Source organism: Lucilia sericata, unplaced genomic scaffold (assembly GCF_015586225.1).
Source record: "Lucilia sericata isolate MDLA Ls3-8-SP2 unplaced genomic scaffold, ASM1558622v1 Contig002027F_arrow, whole genome shotgun sequence".
NCBI classification, from domain to species: domain Eukaryota; kingdom Metazoa; phylum Arthropoda; class Insecta; order Diptera; family Calliphoridae; genus Lucilia; species Lucilia sericata.
Genome location: NW_023995891.1, coordinates 54,231 through 75,412, shown reverse-complemented (window position 1 = coordinate 75,412; position 21,182 = coordinate 54,231). Strand labels below are relative to the sequence as shown.

At 29.8% G+C, this 21,182-nt stretch overlaps 1 protein-coding gene across 2 annotated transcripts; it reads left to right on the top strand.

Annotated features, from left to right (window-relative positions):
- The first annotated feature begins 8,439 nt into the window (after positions 1-8,439).
- On the top strand, positions 8,440-9,676 carry LOC119613249. 2 transcript variants are annotated; one of them, XM_037969223.1, is made up of 4 exons: positions 8,440-8,899; positions 8,965-9,200; positions 9,285-9,444; positions 9,500-9,676. In XM_037969223.1, exons 2-4 carry the CDS (start codon positions 8,979-8,981, stop codon positions 9,652-9,654), a joined length of 537 nt encoding a protein of 178 aa, XP_037825151.1. In that variant the 5' UTR covers positions 8,440-8,899; positions 8,965-8,978; the 3' UTR covers positions 9,655-9,676. The 2 variants fall into 2 exon arrangements, with proteins under 2 accessions (XP_037825151.1, XP_037825150.1); XM_037969222.1 differs by having other exon boundaries at positions 8,440-9,200.
- The last annotated feature ends 11,506 nt before the right edge of the window (positions 9,677-21,182 follow it).

Genomic DNA, 21,182 nt, shown 5'->3' with positions numbered 1-21,182 from the left:
TGCCATAAAAACATTGTAATATTATTTCGACCGATTTTATGCAACTAAGTGGGCATTGTATGTGTGGTAAAAAGCTTTTATACACTAACACTTCTAAAGAAAATTTTACTAATACATATTTAGAGTTAGGTTTTTTTGACAGCTGAGTTAGGTTTTCTCCGGGAGAGTTGGCCTTCTACGGTAATATTCTATGCACACAGCCATCCAAACATACGAAACTGAATACACCAAGAAACAAAAACAATATACACAAGGCAATGAAACACGCAGCCATAGATGACATAGATAGCCAACTCAAACTTTACCACGAATAAAAGAGCTTTCTCTCTTTACACTTACATGTTCTGTGTGAATTCAACACAAAGCTACAACAACAAATATTCAATATTTTAATTCCAAAATTCGCACAAACAAAAGATTGGGACACAAATTTTATAACACAAACACACATTTTTTATTTTTTTACAATTATTTTATTATAACTTCTTCATCAAAAACTTTTTAATTTTCACAAACCAAAAAAATTAATTTTTTAATTATTTGACATTTCATTTTTTGTTTTTCTAATTTCAAATTGAAGGCGCAGAGCAGCATTTTTTAGTAGCAAACAAATTTATGAAAATCGAAAAAAATTAAAGAAATTTACATTTTAGCAAATATAAAATGAATGAAAAATATTAACATGCTTTTATAAATGCAATCTACAATTCAAAATGTAATAATATAAGAAAATTAATGTTATAAAAACATTGTACTATTATTTCGACCGATTTTATGCAACTATGTGGGCATTTTATGTGTGGTAAAAAGCTTTTATACACTAACACTTCTAAAGAAAATCTTACTAACACATATTTAGAGTTAGGTTTTTTTGACAGCTGAGTTAGGTTTTTTCCGGGAGAGTTGGCCTTCTACGGTAATATTATATGTTAAATATACTCAAGTTTCGTTTGACACTAAATCATTTGAACTCTTGTACCATAGAATATTACCGTAGAAGGCCAATTCTGCCGGAAAAAACCTAACTCTAAATATGTATTCCCTTCAAACATTTAGAAGACAATACTATTGCGCATCACCCCAGACGCCACGTCAGAAACACTTCTGGACGATTGTCAGACGAGAACGCACATTTTACAAAAACAATATACATTGATTTCGAATTTTCTATTCTATTCTATTTTCCATTTTTTAGCGTGAACGCGAAAAAAAAATAAAAATAAATAATGCAGAAATTTTGCTAAGTTCAGTGATGTTTTGTGTTTTGTTCAGTCATGTTCAGTTTTAATTATCCATTGTAAAACTTAAATGAGTTATTGAATTTAGTGTTCATAGAAAAATAGTGTAATTAATATATTGTAAATCTTAAGTAATAAAAAACAATATGACAGTGTTATGTTAAAAGTCAACTGTTAATAAACATTTAAGAAGGTTTTGTTAATTGGTGCAGTTTATTAAATATATACCAAAAAGTAATTATCTTCAAGGATTATATAAATAAAATTAAAAAGTAAGTTTTAATATTTTACATTAAAATTCGACTATATTTTAGGAATAAGTTAACAACTCTAAACGGCTTCCATTTCCATTATTTTTAAACGAAGTCTAATATGTTTAATTAAAAATGTTTCTATATTAAATTTCGTCTCTCTCTTAATTGGTTTAGGAGTTATAAGCCATAGATGACATAGATAGCCAACTCAAACTTTACCACGAATAAAAGAGCTTTCTCTCTTTACACTTACATGTTCTGTGTGAATTCAACACAAAGCTACAACAACAAATATTCAATATTTTAATTCCAAAATTCGCACAAAAAAATGATTCGGACACAAATTTTATAACACAAACCCACATTTTTTATTTTTTTACAATTATTTTATTATAATTTCTTTATCAAAAACTTTTTAATTTTCACAAACCAAAAAAAAATATTTTTTTAATTATTTGACATTTAATTTTTTGTTTTTCTAATTTTAAATTGAAGGTGCAGAGTAGCATTTTTAGTAGCAAACAAATTTATGAAAATCGAAAAAATTAAAGAAATTTACATTTTAGCAAATATAAAATGCATGAAAAATATTAACATGCTTTTATAAATACAATCTACAATTTAAAATGTATTAATTTAAGAAAATTAATGCAATAAAAACATTGTAATATTATTTCCCAACTACGCCAACTACGTGGGCATTGTATGTGTGGTAAAAAGCTTTTATACACTAACACTTCTAAAGAAAATTTTACTAATACATATTTAGAGTTAGGTTTTTTTGACAGCTGAGTTAGGTTTTTTCCGGAAGAGTTGGCCTTCTACGGTAATATTCTATGATATAAGCATTTAAAAACTTTTTCAAGTTGTACGTTTCGGCTTTCATATCATCAACATTTCATTTTTAACCTATTTAGATTTATTTGATTTAAATCTTAACTCACGTATGATCACTTTGAGCTAAAATTTTATTTGTATTTCATTATCGTAACAAAAAAACATTAAAATTTTACTTAAAGTATTTAAACGCTAGCTGGAATCATTATATTCAAATTAATACTACTGTTTTACATACATAAATTATTTTTTGACTTGGGTCACTTGACACGAAATTGCCCATATAAGATATTTAATAATAAAACCACATTTTTTAAATACAATTTTATTAATTTTCATATAGCTTTGGATTTAATTACATATTCTAATTATAGGTACTTTTTTAGTTATTAACACCAGGTCTTTCTATGACCTTTATATGATACTAATATTCTTAAGTTTTTGAAAGTCTATAACTCCCTAATTAGAGGAGAGCAAACAAAAAATAGTATTGCAGTATTGGTGTCAAAAGCAATATCCCGTTTAGGGTCGTTAAGATGTTTCTATCGTTAGTGACTGTAAATAATTTTTAAAATAATCCATGACTTTGTAATTTCAGATCTTTATAGACGGTTTAATTAACAGTTTATTTACAAAATGTTCATGAAAGGTAATGTTTTTATTGATTCAAAACAACAAATAAAAAAATTAATTAATTTTTAATTATTTTATTTTTTTTTAGTAAGCAGTAGCTAATATTGTACCCCCTATTAAAATACTTCTAACCGAATTAAAATATAAAAAAGGGATCTGGTAAGTTATATATGTCTTATTTCATCACGCAGTTCCATTAAAAATGTCGATTATTTGCAGAAAATGTAAAAAATGGATCTGACCGTTTAAACTTTGGTAGGAAATGTATTGATCATAAGAGAATCCTATTTTTATTGCTTCTTACAGCATAACAGGTAATTTCAATAAATACAAAAGTATGTATATTCAATATTAATTATAACATTATTTCTGTTTATTTCGTTGAAGGATTAATGCGTTCCAAAATATAACTCTTACAATTTGATGGATTGATCATAAAATTTATGAAGAACTACAAAAATATTTTAGAGTCCAACGTTTTACAATTTTTGGAAGTATGCCAGTCAACAGTTGGAATATTAATACAGATTTCCTGAAAATTATGTTATTATAAAGGAATAATTCTAAATGTTTGAACCAGGGTTTAATATTTAGTTTTTAGTTTTATTTTTTTAAATGTCGACTGAACTGAAGAAAGTTCAAGTATTTATTTTTCCCTCACAAGCTAACTGAAGTCAGTCAACTGTGTCAACGCACTGCTGCAATAACTTGCAAGTGGTTTTGTTTTCCTTCAGCAGCCACACACACAAGCAGCGGCCATGTTAAGTTTTTCAACTCATCCGAACTGAACACAACGACTGAACAGTAAAGACAGATTTGCGTGTGCTGCTTACGTATTGCTTAGTTCTTGGTTTCGTTTTCTTACTAAGGGACGTAAAAAAAACTGATAGTTTGATTGGTTAGTACAAATCAGGGATGGAAAATGAGATTTTGTTTCAGTATCAAAAATTATTTCAGAGGGTACTTTTTTGGATCTTAGAGTACTAAAATATTTTTTTTTGCTGAAAGTTGTTAATTTTTTAAATACACATTCACAATTTAGACATTTTTAAATAATTAACAACAGAAGTAGAAAAGGTATTATATATACCGTAGGGTGATCTATTATTCGACATTTTTCAAAAACCGGTTTTTGAGTAGTTCGAATAGTTGACATTTGAAAAAAACCGGTTGATATTTTTCAAATTCAGAGAAGACGGATTTTTATTATACATTAAAACATCTAGTTTAATTTGAAAAAAAATTATGACCCGAACTGATTTTTTAAAATAAACATTATTTCTTTAATGTAAAAAATTGGGAAGAATCATAATCCTAGTTTATTCTAAAGTCCCTGTTTAGTAAATTTTCATTGGCATTCCAACACTGCTATAATATTTCAGCGCCAAATTAATTATTGTAATTGGAATATAATCTTAAGATTGATAAAATTTTATCCAACAATTATTCCAATCAATTTTACAAATAATTTTTTTTAATTAATTAGGAAAATCAAAAAAGTTTAACCAAAGGTGCTTTAGAAAAATATACTCTAGTTTCTTGACTCGAATATTTTAAAATTTAGACAGGCTGTATTATTATTTATTTCAAAATTTAATTGAAGTAATCTTTGAATACAAAGCAAATAAAAGTATTCGAAACCGGCTTTTAAAAAGTTAAAAAACCGGATTATTCGATATTCGAAAAAATCAACATTTAGAAAAAACCGACATTGGTAAATAGTTAAACTGAAAAATTTTATTGATAATAGAATAAAGTGTTATATACCATTGTAAAGCTAATGAAATTACGCGTATGCATATTAAGTATGTTAGATAAATATAGCTAACAGAATACCTGGGACAAAATAGAGTTTAAAATATTAAGATAAAATACAAAATATAAAGAATTTCGAAAAACAGAAAAAACCATTTCGGTGAAATTTAGGTGAGGTGAGGTTTATAATATAATAATTTCAATTAATTACATTATATATTTCTATGTAAAAATATGAAAAACTTAAAATTTTCCCGAAAAATTACGACATTTGTAATCATTTTGGTGTTGTATACAAATTTGTGTATGTCATTGAAATCGTCTCCCAAGGACCTTTCATATGATACTAAATTTGCAAAAATGCGAAAAAAATAACATAAAAACCCTAAAAGGGCCTTTTTATCCTTTGATCCAGCTGACCAAATATTGACGTCAGGACAAAAATTTTGAGAAATGGTATCTTAGAATGAACTAAATTTTCATTTTTGGTGGGAACATCAGCAATTTCCATTTTGGGGCCACCCTAATATACATATGTGTTATTAAATTAAAATTCGATGTACATAGGTGTTCATTTTTTAAAAAATCAATAGTCATATCAAATTCTACACATGAAACCATACATAAGACCATCCATGACATGAAACAGTAATTTGCTTTAAAGTCCAAATAATTTTCACCAAAAAATTTCTCTTATTATCTATGGTTAAATTCTTAATTTCAAAACATATCGTTTTATATTAGATAGAAATTGAGTCCTTCGATCTTCTATCATTTGGAAATAATTAGTTTTAAAGTCAAATATTTTTTCAAAATTGAAATTTTTGGTAATTTTTTTCATATAATATTAACAATGGAATTTAATTAGATTAATATTCCTATAATGTCAATCAAGATAAAAATTCGAAATGAGCTGCATTGGTTATTTGCAAAACATACTTCTAAAAAGTGGCTTTTAAAACTAGATTTCAAAACATTCTTAGAATTTCAAATTTGAACTTTTAAAGATACTTTGACCCCATTTTCTCATTGTCTGATTATGTTTTATCATAACGATAAATTGACATTTTACATACAAAAATTATTTTAACCGGCAGTATATCCACCTGTTAAACGATAACCGGACGTTGAGATATTGGCCTGAGAGTATCAAATAAGACTCGGGGGTATCACGGTACTTTTGAACATCAAATAGTATCAAAAAAAGTACCATCGTACCAAATTTGCCATCCCTGGTACAAATCAAGCTGACTGAACAATAAAACTTGATGGGTTGTTTGTTCAGTAAGACTTTGTTATTGTATGCAATTTGTTTTAAAATATTGTATGTTTTTGTGTTTAAATTTGACAAAAGTAAATAAAGTAATTGATAATTATTGCTAATAGAAATTGTTAATTAATTTAAAATTTATAAAATTATAAATTACTATACTTATAAATTTAGATATTTTCTTTAAATAAAAATTGATTTAAATTAATTAATGTACATATGTTCAAACTTTGAACATATGTACATTAGACCGACTCACTCTGTATGGAAAGCAAAAACGTGTTTTTGTTATCCCTCTCAAAATTTACCTTGCTTTGTTTTATGATGATTCCCAAAATATTTTAAGTCTAGCGATGACCGTTCGTGAGCTGGGTCAAATTAAAAAAAGGTATTTTGGAATTACTTTTTTTTAATTTTTGTTTGTTTTGAAACAAAATATCCAATACGGGGTATCGTTAAAGATATTTTAAAGCCGCGTCCAATGATGTATTAATCATAAATAACCGCCTGCTTATAATTGCATATTCCAAAATATTTAAAATTGTTAAGTTTTTCACTAAGAAAAATAAAATGTATGCACAATTTAGCAAATTTTGCGCACCACTAGACTTGGCTTCAAACCTTTCAAATGATACCCAGCAAAATATTTGCTTACAAATTCACTAGAAAAATCACCAGAATTCATCGAGTAAAGTGCTTACAATTCTACTAGAAAAAGTACTTATTTTTGTTTGAGATGTTCCAAAAGTAAGTCAATATTATTTGGTTGGAAATAAGTTATTTTTTTAGTAGAGTTATTTATAGAATATTTATGAAAAAATAAAAATAAAAAGTCGACACAGACTGGGGTTGAACTCAATACCTTCCGTCTGCCAGTTGGATGCTCCACTCACTACACCACTGCTTAGCTGTTTTATTGTGCGTCAAATAATAGTTTTCACACACAAATACTATTTTATTTTCTGTTTGTACAAAAATAGATATTTGATATCGTGTGCACAAAAAAAGGAAAAAAAAGAAAAAGTAACTGTTTTATGTTTGTTTGTTTCTTTATTTTGATTTTTTTTAGACTTTACATACAAAGTAAGTCATTAATAAAGTACTTAATGGTAATCATTGTAAGCAAAGATTTTGCAGGGTACCACATACTGTATACATATAAGTATTGTTTAAGAAATGCTGTATAATTTAAAAAAAAAACTAAGAAGGGACTTTTTTGTAACCGGTTCAGCTCACGAACGTCCATCGATAGACTAGAAATATTTTGGGAACCATTATAAAACATAACAAAGATTTTTTGAAACTGGGTAAAATATTGAATTTAACATGAAGAATCGTGTTCCCATACGGATATTTTCTTTAAAACTGTCCAGCTCACGAATGGACAACACTTAACCGAAAATATCTTGGGTAACATCATACATACATACATACATAACAGCGAATATTTTGAGGGGGTAACTCAAGCACCATTTTTTGTGAGTCGGTCTAATGTACATATATTACTTTTTTTAGATTAGTTCTTAAATCAATTATTTTTATTTTAATTTCAATTATTTCAATAAAAACTATAAAATTTCATTTTATTTAGATTTATTTTTATAGATTTTATCTTGGTGAGTATTCAAATAGAAGAAGAGAACACTCATCTTCTAGAAGAAGAGAAAACTCATCTTCTAGAAGATAAGATAGGAACACTTCTAGATGATACTAAGTAGTCACTTCAAGAAGTGACTTCCTAGTCACTTCTAGAAGAGTCTTTGGCAATATCTTACTTCCAAGAGTCATCTAAAAGTTTCTTCTGCGGGTCTTCCAGAAGTATCTTACACGTTACTCTTGGACGTTCCCCAGCTCGGCATCAGTTCTTCCCGACTGGCGACACCGCAACATCGCTGGCGAGCTTTTAGCACGTTTGGAAGTTTCACACGGGTAACTTCCGCAATAGAAAATGTTTGTAGGGTTAGTAAAATTTTCTTTAGAAGTGTTAGTGTATAAAATCTTTTTACCACACATACAATGCCCACGTATACCCAGCTAGCATTTACATGATTCATTGGCGAGCGCGATGATTTTGCGACTATTTTTTTAATCGTCCACACGATTGTCCTCATTTTGTGAATCTTTTTTCAATCTTCCAGACGATTGTTTCATTTTGTGACTCGTTTTATAATCGTCCTGACGATTATTTAAAAAAATATATATTTTAATGAACCAAAAGATGCTTTTGCGAGTAATTTTGGCGATTGTTGAACGAATTAATCGTCGCTTATGTATTTTAGCGATCATCGGAGGATTGTTGTTAGTCAACGATCATATTTTACTCTTCCAAATGATGCATATATTATTGTCAAACCGGTTTATTTATATTACGCAACAATCGCCGATTACGGATTCTGGAGATAGTTGGGCGAATTTTACCGTTATACGTATAAACGTTTAGCAAAAACAAATTATTTTGTCTTCTTTTCAACTCAGTTTATAATCAGTGTCGAGACAAGTAAGAATAAAAAGTGGTTTTTGAAGTTTATTAAATTAAAAATTTAATTTTTAATAAAGTTTCTTATAAATACTAAGTGTATTAACTAAAAAGTGTTTTATTAGAAATCAAAAATTAAATTTATAATATAAAATAATTTATAATGCTATCAAATAAAGCAATAAGATTAAAAAGCAAACGAGAAGCAAAAAATATGATGGAGTCTGCTTATAATGAAGTGGGATCATCCAAAAAACAAGTTAAAGGCAGGGAAACATCTGATTGCGATGATGTCCCAATGAAAGTCAGTTCTTTCGAAAAATTGGTTGAATCGGATTTCACTGAAACATCATCCGTTTGCGATAATTTTCCAGTTGAATATATAGAAGAAGTGAATTGCAACAAATACAAAACAAACCGCCAGATAATCAGACAGGTATAAGAACATTATAAATGTCATAATTTCATTCATTATACTTTATATTACATTAATTCTTTCAGATAGTAAACAAAATATGTTGACGGAGATTTTAGGAGAAGTGCGCACGCTAAAACAGCAAATCGGCAGACTAACAGAGGAAGTGATAACCGTAAGAAATGAAGTGCGTCAGTTAAAATTAATTTATTCTGAGGAAATTAAAACCAATTTAGTGCCACCTTTACCCATAAAAACTGTAAAACAGTTGGAAGAATTACATAAACAAATAGAAGAGAACGTGGATATTGTAGCTCAATTGGTATGTATATAATTATCCGTCTATATACATATTTTTTAATATAAACATACATATATACATATATTCATATCAAAATTTTTACAGAAATACGTTATTGGTAAAGTGGGTGGCGACAGCTCCAACTCGTTTGTCAGGAATGCAATTAAAAAAATGCTGAGCGATGATGTGGCTGCAAAATTGAGTTGGCGTGGAACGAAAAGTAAGCCCAGTATTCAGGAATTCAATATAACGAAAATTATAACAAGTAAGTATTTTTTATAACATGATTTTACTGAATTCTAATTATTTTCTTTTTAAAGGTGTCTGCCATTCAAAATTTCCGAAAGCTGATGATGCAGGTATAAATAAGGTATTACAACAACATTTTGTTCATGCTGGTGACCGTCTCAGAAAGAGTGACCGAACCAAAAAGATTGATGAAGCCAAGAAAATTGACGATTTGGCTGAAAAATAACTTTATTTTTTAATAATTTTTCTATTGCATAATTATTTCCATTATTCATATGTACATATGTATTTATTTTCATAATTGAATTCAAATTTATAAAAATAACTTTATTTTTTAATAATTTTTCTATTGCATAATTATTTCTATTATTCATATGTATGTATTTATTTTCATCATTGAATTCAAATTTATATTTAATTTTTTTTTTTTATTTAAAGTTGACAAAAAATGCCAATGCAATAAACAGTATAAAACGAATATCAATACTTTTTATTTTTAGCATATTTTTAGGCATTTTAGGATCAATTAAAATCTTCTTTACGATCGTTCCAAGACTCTTCTATAATTCTTTTTATCGCATCGTAGAAGATTCATTAAGACGATTTTGTAAAGATTCTGTTTATCGCATCGTAGAAGATTCATTAAGACGATTGTGTAAAGATTCTGTTTATCGCATCGTAGAAGATTCATTAAGACGATTGTGTCAAGACTCTTTTTAACACATCGTAGACGATTCATAGAGAAGAGTCGCGGCTGTGACACAGTTACTCCCGTTGCGTTGAACTTTCGTAATTGGAATACGATATCGTGGAAGATTAATTTAATCGCCACCTCCAATCGCGGAAGACCCTTTATTGAAAGAAAATGCTAGCTGGGTAGTTGTATAAAATCGGTCGAAGTAATATTACAATGTTTTTATTGCATTAATTTTCTTAAATTAATACATTTTAAATTGTAGATAGCATTTATAAAAGCATGATAATATTTTTCATGCATTCTATATTTGTTAAAATGTAAAAATCTTTAATTTCTTGGATTATCATAAATTTGTTTACTACTAAGAAATGCTACTCTTCACCTTCAATTTGAAATTAGAAAAACAAAAAATTAAATGTCAAACAATTGAAAAAATAATTTTTTGGTTTGTGAAAATTAAAAAGATTTCGATAAAGAAAATACATTAAAAAAATTGTAAAAAAAATAAATAATATGTGTTTGTGTTATAAAAATTGTGTCCGAATCGTTTTTTTGTGCGAATTTTGGACCTGAAATATTGAATATTTGTTGTTGTAGCTTTGTGTTGAATTCACACAGAACATGTAAGTGTGAAGAGAGAAAGCTCTTTTTTTCGTCGTAAAGCTTGAGTTGGCAATCTATGTGTATTATCTATGTCTTGTACCTTCAAATCAAAACAAACAGTAAAACATACTCCCTTCTTGCAATTTATCGTCCCCCTGATCTCAAGGTACAGATTTAATGCGCGAACTAGAAGCTCTTATAAAAAAAATAAAAAAGAACAAGTAAGAAATTATAGTCGGGCGAGGCCGACCATATAATACCCTACACCTTTGACAAAAATATAATGTGATTTAGTTGCCATAATAAAGCATTTAAGTTCAATTGTACCTTGCCTTAGATATACATACTTAAGCCGTTTATTGTTGAATAAAATTGTGGACATTTAAGTGAAATTTTGATGGGGGTTTTTCATAGGGGCTAGGGTCATATGAGAACCTATTATTATGGAATTTGTAAGGGGCATCAAGTCTTGTATACAACTTGGTTTTTGCAGCTTTTTGTCGAGATATGAGTATATTAAACATAATTATGAATTTAAAAGCCCAATTCGGCGGGTTCAGTTGTATGGGGGCTACGTGAAATAATGGACTGATGTAAACCATTTTCAACTACATTTTCGTCTACGATACCATAAAAGATCATGTGCCAAATTTCATTGAATTATCTCCAAAATTGCGACCTGTAGTTTGATTACAAGGATTACAAGCCCTATTGGGGGGTTCAGTTGTACGGGGGCTAGGTGAAATAATGGACCGATCTTAACCATTTTCAACAGGCTTCCCTGCGACAATAGAAGATCATGTACCAAATTTCATTGAATTATCTTCAAAATTGCGACCTGTAGTTTGATTACAAGGTTTACTTGGACGGAAAATGATTCTGAGCCGATTGGTATACTTTAAGGTGGATATAGGACCAATATTATTGTGCGTTACAAACATCAGCACTCCACACTAAAGTGGTGTAGGGTATAACAAGTTAGAGTGCTATATTCGGGTGAGCCGAATCTTAAATACCCTCCACCAGCTACTTTTATATTAATACTTTTCTAATTGATTAAATAATTGTAGAAATAAGTTTTCTCATGTCCAAGATTTAAACAGCATAAATCTATTACAATTCCAAGATTTATTGAACACTACAAACGCTATTTTCTTTTATATTTTTATATGCTTTAGCGATATTTAGTAATTTGCATGTATGTATGTGTGTGAAAGATTTAAGGATTTTTGGACCGATCCATAAAATTTTTCCTCTGAATGAATTCTGTTGACATAAGATTTTAATTTGTAAAATTTTGTGAAGATATCGACATTGTGGGGGAAGTTATTAACAAAAAACCCATTTTCCGGGAATATGTACTTTTGTATGAGAGGTATATGAAATTGTGGACCGATTCCGGCAATTTTCAGTAGTGCTCAAGCTCTTCTGTAGAAACGAATGTATGGTGATTTTCATGGAATTATCTTACACAGTTTTCGAGAAAATTACATCAGAATGTGTAAAAAATGCTTATTTTTTTGGAGGTTGTTTTAAATTTTGATTCATAACTTTTCCCGGGGTGAACCGATTTTGCTCATTTTCAACACCAAACAACTTAGGAAAATGGAGAACATTTTGGGTGAATTTGGTTAAATTCTATTGCTTCGTTTTATCATGAGCGTGTTTTACCCAAACAGACGGACATAGCTAAATCGACTCAGAATTTGATAAGGACCCAGAATATATATACTTTGTTGGGTCTCAGATGAATATTTCTTGGTTTTACACACGGAATGACAAAGTTATATATACCCTCTATCACCACTGATGGTGGTGGAGGGTATAACAAGAGATAATATTAGTAGGAGATATCAATATTGATATTTCAAAACATAATAAAACAAGAAGAAGAAGAAGAAGAAGAACATTGTAACTGAGAATACTCGTGAAGACATAAACAAAAACACTCACACTTGTATTGATCACATATTCGTAAAAAAAAAACAAACAAATCCATTTGTATACGCAGCAGTAATAACAATGAAACAATTTTAACGAATTTTTAAACAGATAAACTACAAAATATTTTAAACGGATTCGCTATAAATTTTAAAGAAAATGTTAAAAAATTCTACATTAAAACAATAAATAATGTTGAAAGAACACTCCATAACTAATTTTATATGGAATATGCAAATGAGGAAGAAATTTATAATATCCTAAAATCTCTCAACACCAAAAAAAGCGCTGGTGCAGATAACATTAGACCATTAGATCTAAAAGTAAATGCATCTGTTCTCACACCGGTGTTAACACACCTTGTAAATTCCTGTTTAGAAAACGCTACCATACCAACCTTACTCAATTTATAAAACCGGATGGAAAACTGATTACAACAACTATAGGCCTATTGCTATTCTTCCTGCAATCGAAAAAATACTAGAGAAAATTGTCGTCAAAAGACTTTAAAGTTTCATTGGAAAATATAAAATTATAAACGAAAATCAATACGGCTTCCAAAAAGGTAAAAACATTAATAAACTGCTGGGAAACTTTGCAAACTATATAAATGCCTGTTAAAGTAAAGGTATGCACTGTCTGGCTCTATTCATAGACTTTAGCAAAGTCTTTGACACGCTGTCACACAACAAACTTTTGCAAATGCTACAAAGAATAGGAATAAGGGGAAACACACTGAAATGGTTCAAAAATTATCTCCATTGTAGATCATATCGTGTCAAGATTGAAAAACAATATAGCGAGGAAGTAGGAATGGACGGTGGAGTACCTCAGGGGTCTAAATTGGGTCCAATTCTGTATATAATATATGCTAATGAAATGATCTGTACCCAACAATGAAAAACTACATTTGCCTATGCGGATGATACAGCAATAGTAGTCTCCGATGAAAATATCAACTCTGCAATACAACTAATGCAAAATCAATTGAACACTGCTACCAAATGGTGCCACGATAATGGATTAATAATAAACGCAGCAAAAACAAAGCTAATGCATATCAAACCACCACATATCCCACCAACACCAAATAATATAATATACCACAACAACTAGTGTTTGCACGAAAAATCCTTAAACCCCAGAAGAACAGACGAAAGCTGCTCTACAATAATCGAAGTAGTAGACTCATAAATATCTGGGAGTATATGTAGACAGCAGGTTTAAATGGAAAAATCATATTGATAATCTACAGAATAAACTACGAAAATCAGCATATATGCTATGCCATTTAAGCTACTGCTCCCCATATAGTATTTTAAGATGTGTACTTCTCACTAGTAGAATCATATATAAGGCATGGTATTGCAGCTTGGGGAAGTTCTACACATTGCCGAATAATACGAAATAGCCAAAATCAAATACTGAAAATTCTCAGAAAAAACTATAATTGCTCTGTTAACAACACAATACACATAAATGTGTCAACAAATAATACAATCCAAAACTACACAAACAATGGAACCGAACTTAATCCACAGAATACAAACAGCACACCAATAACAACAAACATAAACACAACAGAAAACACAAGCAACAATATGTACTTCAACACATCTCGCAGCAGTTATTTAAACTACAACAACGTGACAGTAAGCTCGATTCAATTCAACACGAGAACTCATAATCCAACAACACAACACAATTCCCAACAACTCACAACACAACAGATTAACAACACAACTCAATATTTACCTAACAATGATTTGGCAAAAATTATGAATGTATTGAACGTTAAAAATATGTATCATATGACTTTAATAAACGAATTCGGTAACGATGACAGAATCCTGAAGGTGATAGACCACGACTACAATACAAGAAGAAGAGCTGAAGGAAGGTTCAAAGTGGAACGATTCCGAAACGAATATGGTAGAAACACACTTGGAGTTACCTTACCAACTTTATGGAACAAGATACCTGTACACATTATCAACAATACAAACAAATTCAAAAGAAAAAAACTTCTAAAACAACATTTTATAAGTTCGCAATGAATGAAAGCGATAATAAATAATAAGCTATTGTAATTTCCTTTTACCTGCTGACAAGCCGTATGGCTTAATGGGTCCTCGAATTATAATAATTAATAATTACTAAAAAATCATAATTGTTATATTTAAGATATTATGTACAAATCATGATTATTTGAAACAATGAATAAATAAATAAAATTTGCTTAAAAAAAGCAGTATTTTACTGATTACTGAAAATGTGTTTACAGTATTCCGTACAATCTAATAATTTACTGAAAATTCTATTTTCAACATATTTTGGATAATAATACATATTTATCATCACAAGTAGCTATAGTACGATAAATTTTACTTTTTGGGATCATAAATCTTTTCAGAAGACAAGAACTATGTACAAAATTATATAAGAGGCTAAATCTTATATAATTTTGTCGGCCAATAAAAAGTTGTTGCAAGTATTTATTATAATATTAGATTATTAATAGAAAAGAGAGTAAAAGAGATCAATATGATAATAGTTGTATGAAAATTTTAGTTAAATATAATATTTTTTTACTAATAATGCTTTTTGGTTGAAAATTTTACTGATTACTGAAAAAAAAAAATCAGTATTCAGTAAGATTTATATTACCAGTATTTTTTACTGTTTACTGAAATTTTTTTCAGTATTCAGTAAAATTTTACTGAATACTGTAATTTTTTTCAGTAATCAGTAAAAATTTACTGAATACTGAAATTTTTTTCAGTAATCAGTAGAGATATACTGGATACTGAAATTTTTTTCAGTAACCAGTAAAAATTTACTGATTACTGAAATGTGTAATGCAGTAAAATTATACTGCAGTGTGTCCATGTATGATATGAGTGTTGCAAGTTGGCCGGCAATGTTCAAGTTCGATTTATGGTTTACATTTGTTTTGATAACATATGCAAATACTATTTTTTGCAACGTTAGAATCTTATTAAGCTCCGCTTTATTTGCAACTTTGTTGGAAGATTTTAACGACTAAACCGTTAACGGTGCCTTAATATTGTTTGCCACCAATTTACGTTTTGTAAATTAACTACACTTCTTTTTTGATCGTCAAAATAAGTACTACGTGCTCTTGGGGTTATTACTTCCCTGCCAGCAATTTTGTAGTCGACTACGAGAAAAAATCACTTCTACTTTACCTTGACAGACTGACTATAAGCTAACTACAATGTAATGCACAGCTGTCCCGAAATTTTGTATTTGGCAACGTAAAGAACCGACTTTTAAATACTAACTACAAGCTAACTATAATGTAATGGAGAAGTGCCTCAAAATTATCTGGAGAGAATTAATTGTATTTCAATATGTTTTCTCTTGTTTCTCTATTATTATGATTTTATTTGTTAACTTTAGTAGACTGACTATAAACGAACAACAATGTAATGCAGAAATGTTCCAAAATTTGGTATTTATTAACTTAAACAACCGACTTTTAAAGACTAGCTACAAGCTAACTATCATGTAATGCGGGAGTACCCCAAAATTATCTGGAGAGCATTTTGTTTCGACATGTTTACTTTTATTTTCTTCACTTTTCTGCAACTAACTTTAAGTTAGTTAATAAAGAGTTACCTTTAAGCTAATTTTTTAGTAACTAACTTTAAGCTAGTTGAAAAGTCATGCAGAGTCGGACAATTGACTACTGCGTAGGACATCTCCATGTTAAAATAGTCAGTTGGCTCCATTAAAAATAATCCAAAATCAACCATAACTAGTTGATGAAAAAGTCGACTTTTAATGCATTTAAAGTTAGTTGAGTTGCTGACAGGGTTCTACGAGGTAAAATATAAATAAATAACGTTCATTAAATTTGCAAACATTTTGTTTTACTTTCATACAATCTTGGCAAATTGTGGTGGAGCTGAACAGACCCTTTACATATGGTTGCTATTCAGCAGAGAGTAAAAAATAAGTTCTCTTACTGGTTTTTATCGTTTTTATACATGTGTGTGAAATTAAGGGTGCAAGAAAGTTCTTAACAAAGCTCTTTGTCGATCTGGGATTTAAACCATTGAAGATAGAGTTGCCAACATATTTTAAACATTTTTCGGGGAAAATTAATTCAACATATTAGACTCAGTTTCTTACGACACGACTCATTTAATCGCTAGAAGGCATTTTTTAGCACAAATTGAATTTAAAATTTCGTCACCTCTTCCTAAAATAAATAAACAATTTATAAAAGATGTCCTCAAAAAATTTGTTAACTGTACAAACGACTTAATTGAATTTGAAAATAAATATGCCGGGTCTCGTGGGGAAGATAATGTTCATGCATTGGAAATTCTTCGCGTAGAATTAGACTCACTTTGAACTTAAGTAAAGAGGTCGTATAAGGAGTGTAGGGACTTTGAAGTAGAGGGTGATAAACCAGTTGATAAAAATAAATTCCGGGAACGATATCAGAAAGCCCTATCAGCGTCGTAAAAGCGGAAATCATAGCCCTGTCTGAAGCCAACGTGGAAAAAACAGAACGTTAGTCAACTGTACCAACAGAAAATGACCCTTCATTCATAAGGTTGCCACCTTGTGACACCGACACATGTTTTGGGGATTATAAATTATGGCTCAGCTTTCGTGATTTATTCACAGCCAGATACATAAGAAATTCTAGAATTAGCAACGTTGAAAAGTTTTTTTTTTAACAAACGATAGTTTTATTCTGCCATGGAAAAATGTAGTAGAGCGGTATGAAAACAAATGGATCCAGGTTAATGAGAAATTTAAAATTATTTTAGACTTACCCTATGCCTCAACAGACTCAGGAGCCCCAATTAAAAAATTGCAACGCACAATAAACGATTGCAGACAGACTTTAGAAGTATTAGGCATTGAAACTACAACATGGGAGTCGTTTTTAATTTATATTTGCTCACAAAGGCTACCTCGGACCCTCGTACAAGAATTTGAAAATTTACGTGAAGATTGTGCCGAAGTTCCAAAATGGGACGAATTCGACTAATTTTTGACTCATAAATTTAAAACTATAGTGTCAGTGGGAAATATTAAACTATCAAAGGACAAGTACACGGCGTCATGAAATAACTCCCCACGAAATAACTCCCCAAAACAAAAATTAAAAAAGTCCCCAAATTTGGAGACTTATTTCATTATGAAATAATTCCACAATTCAAAAATGAAAAAAGCCCTAACGAAATGAAATAACTTCCTAAATTAAAATGAAATAACACCCCATTTTTTGGGGATTTATTTCATATGAAACAAATCCCTAATTTTAAACTGAAATAAGTTCCCATTTAAAAATAACAAATTAGGGAATATGTCGGTTTTAGTGACATTTCTTAAAAAAAGTAGGTCGCTCATAATTTAATAAATATTTCTTAAATAGCCGGCCTATGGCCGGACGCAAGGATTTACCACTCTATAATATGACCAACAGGCTTCGCTTAGTAAAGATTTCCTAAATTGCCGGCCTATGGCCGAACACTTTTGATACAGGGAGAGTGTATTCTTAGCGAAGCCGGTGTCCAATGTACCCCAGAGGATAAAACCCTTGCGACCGGCCGAAGGCCGTCTATCAGACATATATTTTTTATTTCGTGTGACAAAGGTAATATAATGAAATAACTCGCCAAAAATATTTTTAGGGATTTATTTAATTTTTGAATTTTGAGGAATTATTTCATAATGAAATAACTCCCCATTTTAAATGCGAAATAATGCCTCAAAAAACGAATTAAATCCACAAATTTCGTTGTTTTTGCTTTCTGAACAAATTTTTAGGGAATTATTTCATTTTTGTTTTGGGGAGTTATTTCATGACGCCCAAGTACACACACGGTAAATCAGACCCAGTAAAAAATGCCCCAAAAGGAAAAAATGTTCACTCTTTTCAGACCAACTTATCAAAATCTGAAAATCAGAGAAATAAAATTGCCACAAAATCAAATAAAAGTTTTCGCAATGAAGCAATTACGTGCCAAAATAATGTCAATGATCGAATCCACATAGTAAGAGTCACAAATTCTTGTTACAATTGTCTCTCAGTAGACCACAGAGTCAAGGATTGCCAAAGTAAATATAGCTGTTGGCTGTGTAAACGTAGACACGTAATTCTGACGGACACCCTAGTACAAGCAGCTCGAGAATCCATCATACCGTCCACTCCCTCATCAGGTATTCCCAACGTTACTTCCTTGACCCTGCGAGATAACAATCTCAATCCTCACTCAAGAGATAGATAGAGAAACCCTGTTATTCACCGCAGTAGTACAAATAGAAGTTAGAGGTCAAAGATACCAGGCGAGAGCTATCATCGACCCTGACTTGCAATCAACCTTCATTTCGGACAAATTGAAAACCCGATTGAAACCGCCCACAAAGAAGAACATAGTTCATGTTACCTAAGGCGACCAGATTTTGGAAATGAAAATAGATGACATGAAGATAAGAGAAAATTACGTATTTAATTCCCATATGAAAACTTCTGAACATTTTCGACTAAGTAATTTTGTTGAGAACCAATTCCAGTTCTCTATGTATTTTCAATAATAACAATATTCACAATTTTTTCATTAATTAAAGTTTTTTACATTAAAAGATATATATATTTTTTTAAATTTGTACATATAAAATTTGAATTATTATTAAAAGTATCCGAATAACGAAAATTTTGCGACAATATTAACATCGCTATTGCACATTTTTTTATTTTTACTTATTTTTATAGCAATTTTTGATAAATTATTGCAATTATTGATAAATATCTAATATCACGCAGAGAACACATATGAGCAATTCCATACGATTGTATGTGACGCCTTCAGAGTGGTATAGATTTTGTAAAATTAGGAGTACTTGAAAAACAATTTTGTCATTCTGTTCCATTTAAAGAATACTATATTTGCAAAAGGAATCATACCATTCGGAACCTTGTTTTCCAAAATATGGATTAAAATATGGCGATATCATACGTGACAAAAAACGGACGTGTTTTTAAAGTACATGTAAATATTTACGAAAATCTGCGAATTCTGTAGGTGTATCTTTTTTGTTTTAATTTCTTACACTATGGGGCATATTTTTCATTAGTAATCCATAATTTTTAAATAAAAAATAAAAAAAATTAATATAATTTTATAATAAACATTTTTAAATATTGTACGTGACAGATTTTTCCCCTGATTTTTTTTAGGTTATAAAATATATATTTTGGAAACAAATCAAAAGGAGTAGGAAAGTGCAGTCGGACATGGCCGACCTATATACATGTTTAAGCAATTTATAGATAAAAATAAAAAACTGGAGTTATATGGCGACTAGGGTCAAATATGGACCGATCTTCATAAAATGGGGGTGTGATTTTAATTCATATAAAACATATTTGTGCCATATTATATCATAATACTAGTGATAGAGGTGAGTTACGGACGTTTAAGTGTTTTTCTGAAATTAAACATTGAATGGAACTAGGCTCAAATGAGATCCAATCGTTATGAAAATAGGCATAATGGTTTAGGCTTATAAACATTTTATATCTGCCGATTTTTGATTATGAGCTAAAAACAAATTATAAATTATACTTCATAAAAAAATGAATAAATCTAGGTAATGATGTTAATGTCATGATAATGATGTCTTGTTTCGGTAAGACATGGTTTATTTTCGTCCGACCTTGCCATATGCAAATTTTAAAAAACTTGTTAAAAAGTTATACGTGTTTTACTTTACACTCTCATTCCACGAGCTTTGATTTTATGGAAAATTTTAATTCTCGGTCATTTTGATCAATATCTTAACTGAGCTTACATCATAATTGGCATATAACCAGAAATATAAAATAAATTAAAAATATTTAACAAAAAAAAAAAAAAAAGTTAATAGAATTTTTGCAAATTTAGAAAATTTTTTATATTCAAATTTGGTAAATAATACCAATTTTATAAACCAGTGCTAAATTCTTTCAATAATTAAAACCAGCATTGTTCTGCGAGAAAGTTGGCAAAGACCCACGAGGTCTGTCCAAGGTTTCCGAGTATCACCCTGGAAAGGTAATTAAATAAAACCAGTGACAAATAAATTCCTAGTAAGACACCACAATTTTTTAACTAGGTTTCCACGACGGTAGCAACTGACCTCACTTTCCCAAATCTGACGATAAATATCTATATACGATTATCAATCATACGAGGAAGAATTCAGACCTGGTCAGTCTGGGAATAGGCAGACGCAATCAGCAGGTTGGAGACCTGCAAAATCCAACTTTACACAACATTTAATCTTTCCACAATACCAGTATACAACACCTAATTGTCCCCATTTAATAGCAAAAAACCTATAGCTCATATACGTGTTACCTAACCTATATTTGCGAAACCAATATCGGGTTATATAATCCCACGTTTTGAAACACCAATCGATTTTGATTTTAAGAATTCCTCATTGTTTCCGATGATGTACCCAAATTACAAAAACCTAGGATC

Excerpts from the sequence above, each read along its gene's own strand:
- LOC119613249 (XM_037969223.1), top strand. The coding sequence starts at position 8,979 with ATGTTGACGGAGATTTTAGGAGAAGTGCGCACGCTAAAACAGCAAATC. Across the intron at positions 9,201-9,284 it reads TGGATATTGTAGCTCAATTG|AAATACGTTATTGGTAAAGT; the intron begins GTATGTATATAA and ends AAATTTTTACAG. Across the intron at positions 9,445-9,499 it reads TATAACGAAAATTATAACAA|GTGTCTGCCATTCAAAATTT; the intron begins GTAAGTATTTTT and ends TTCTTTTTAAAG.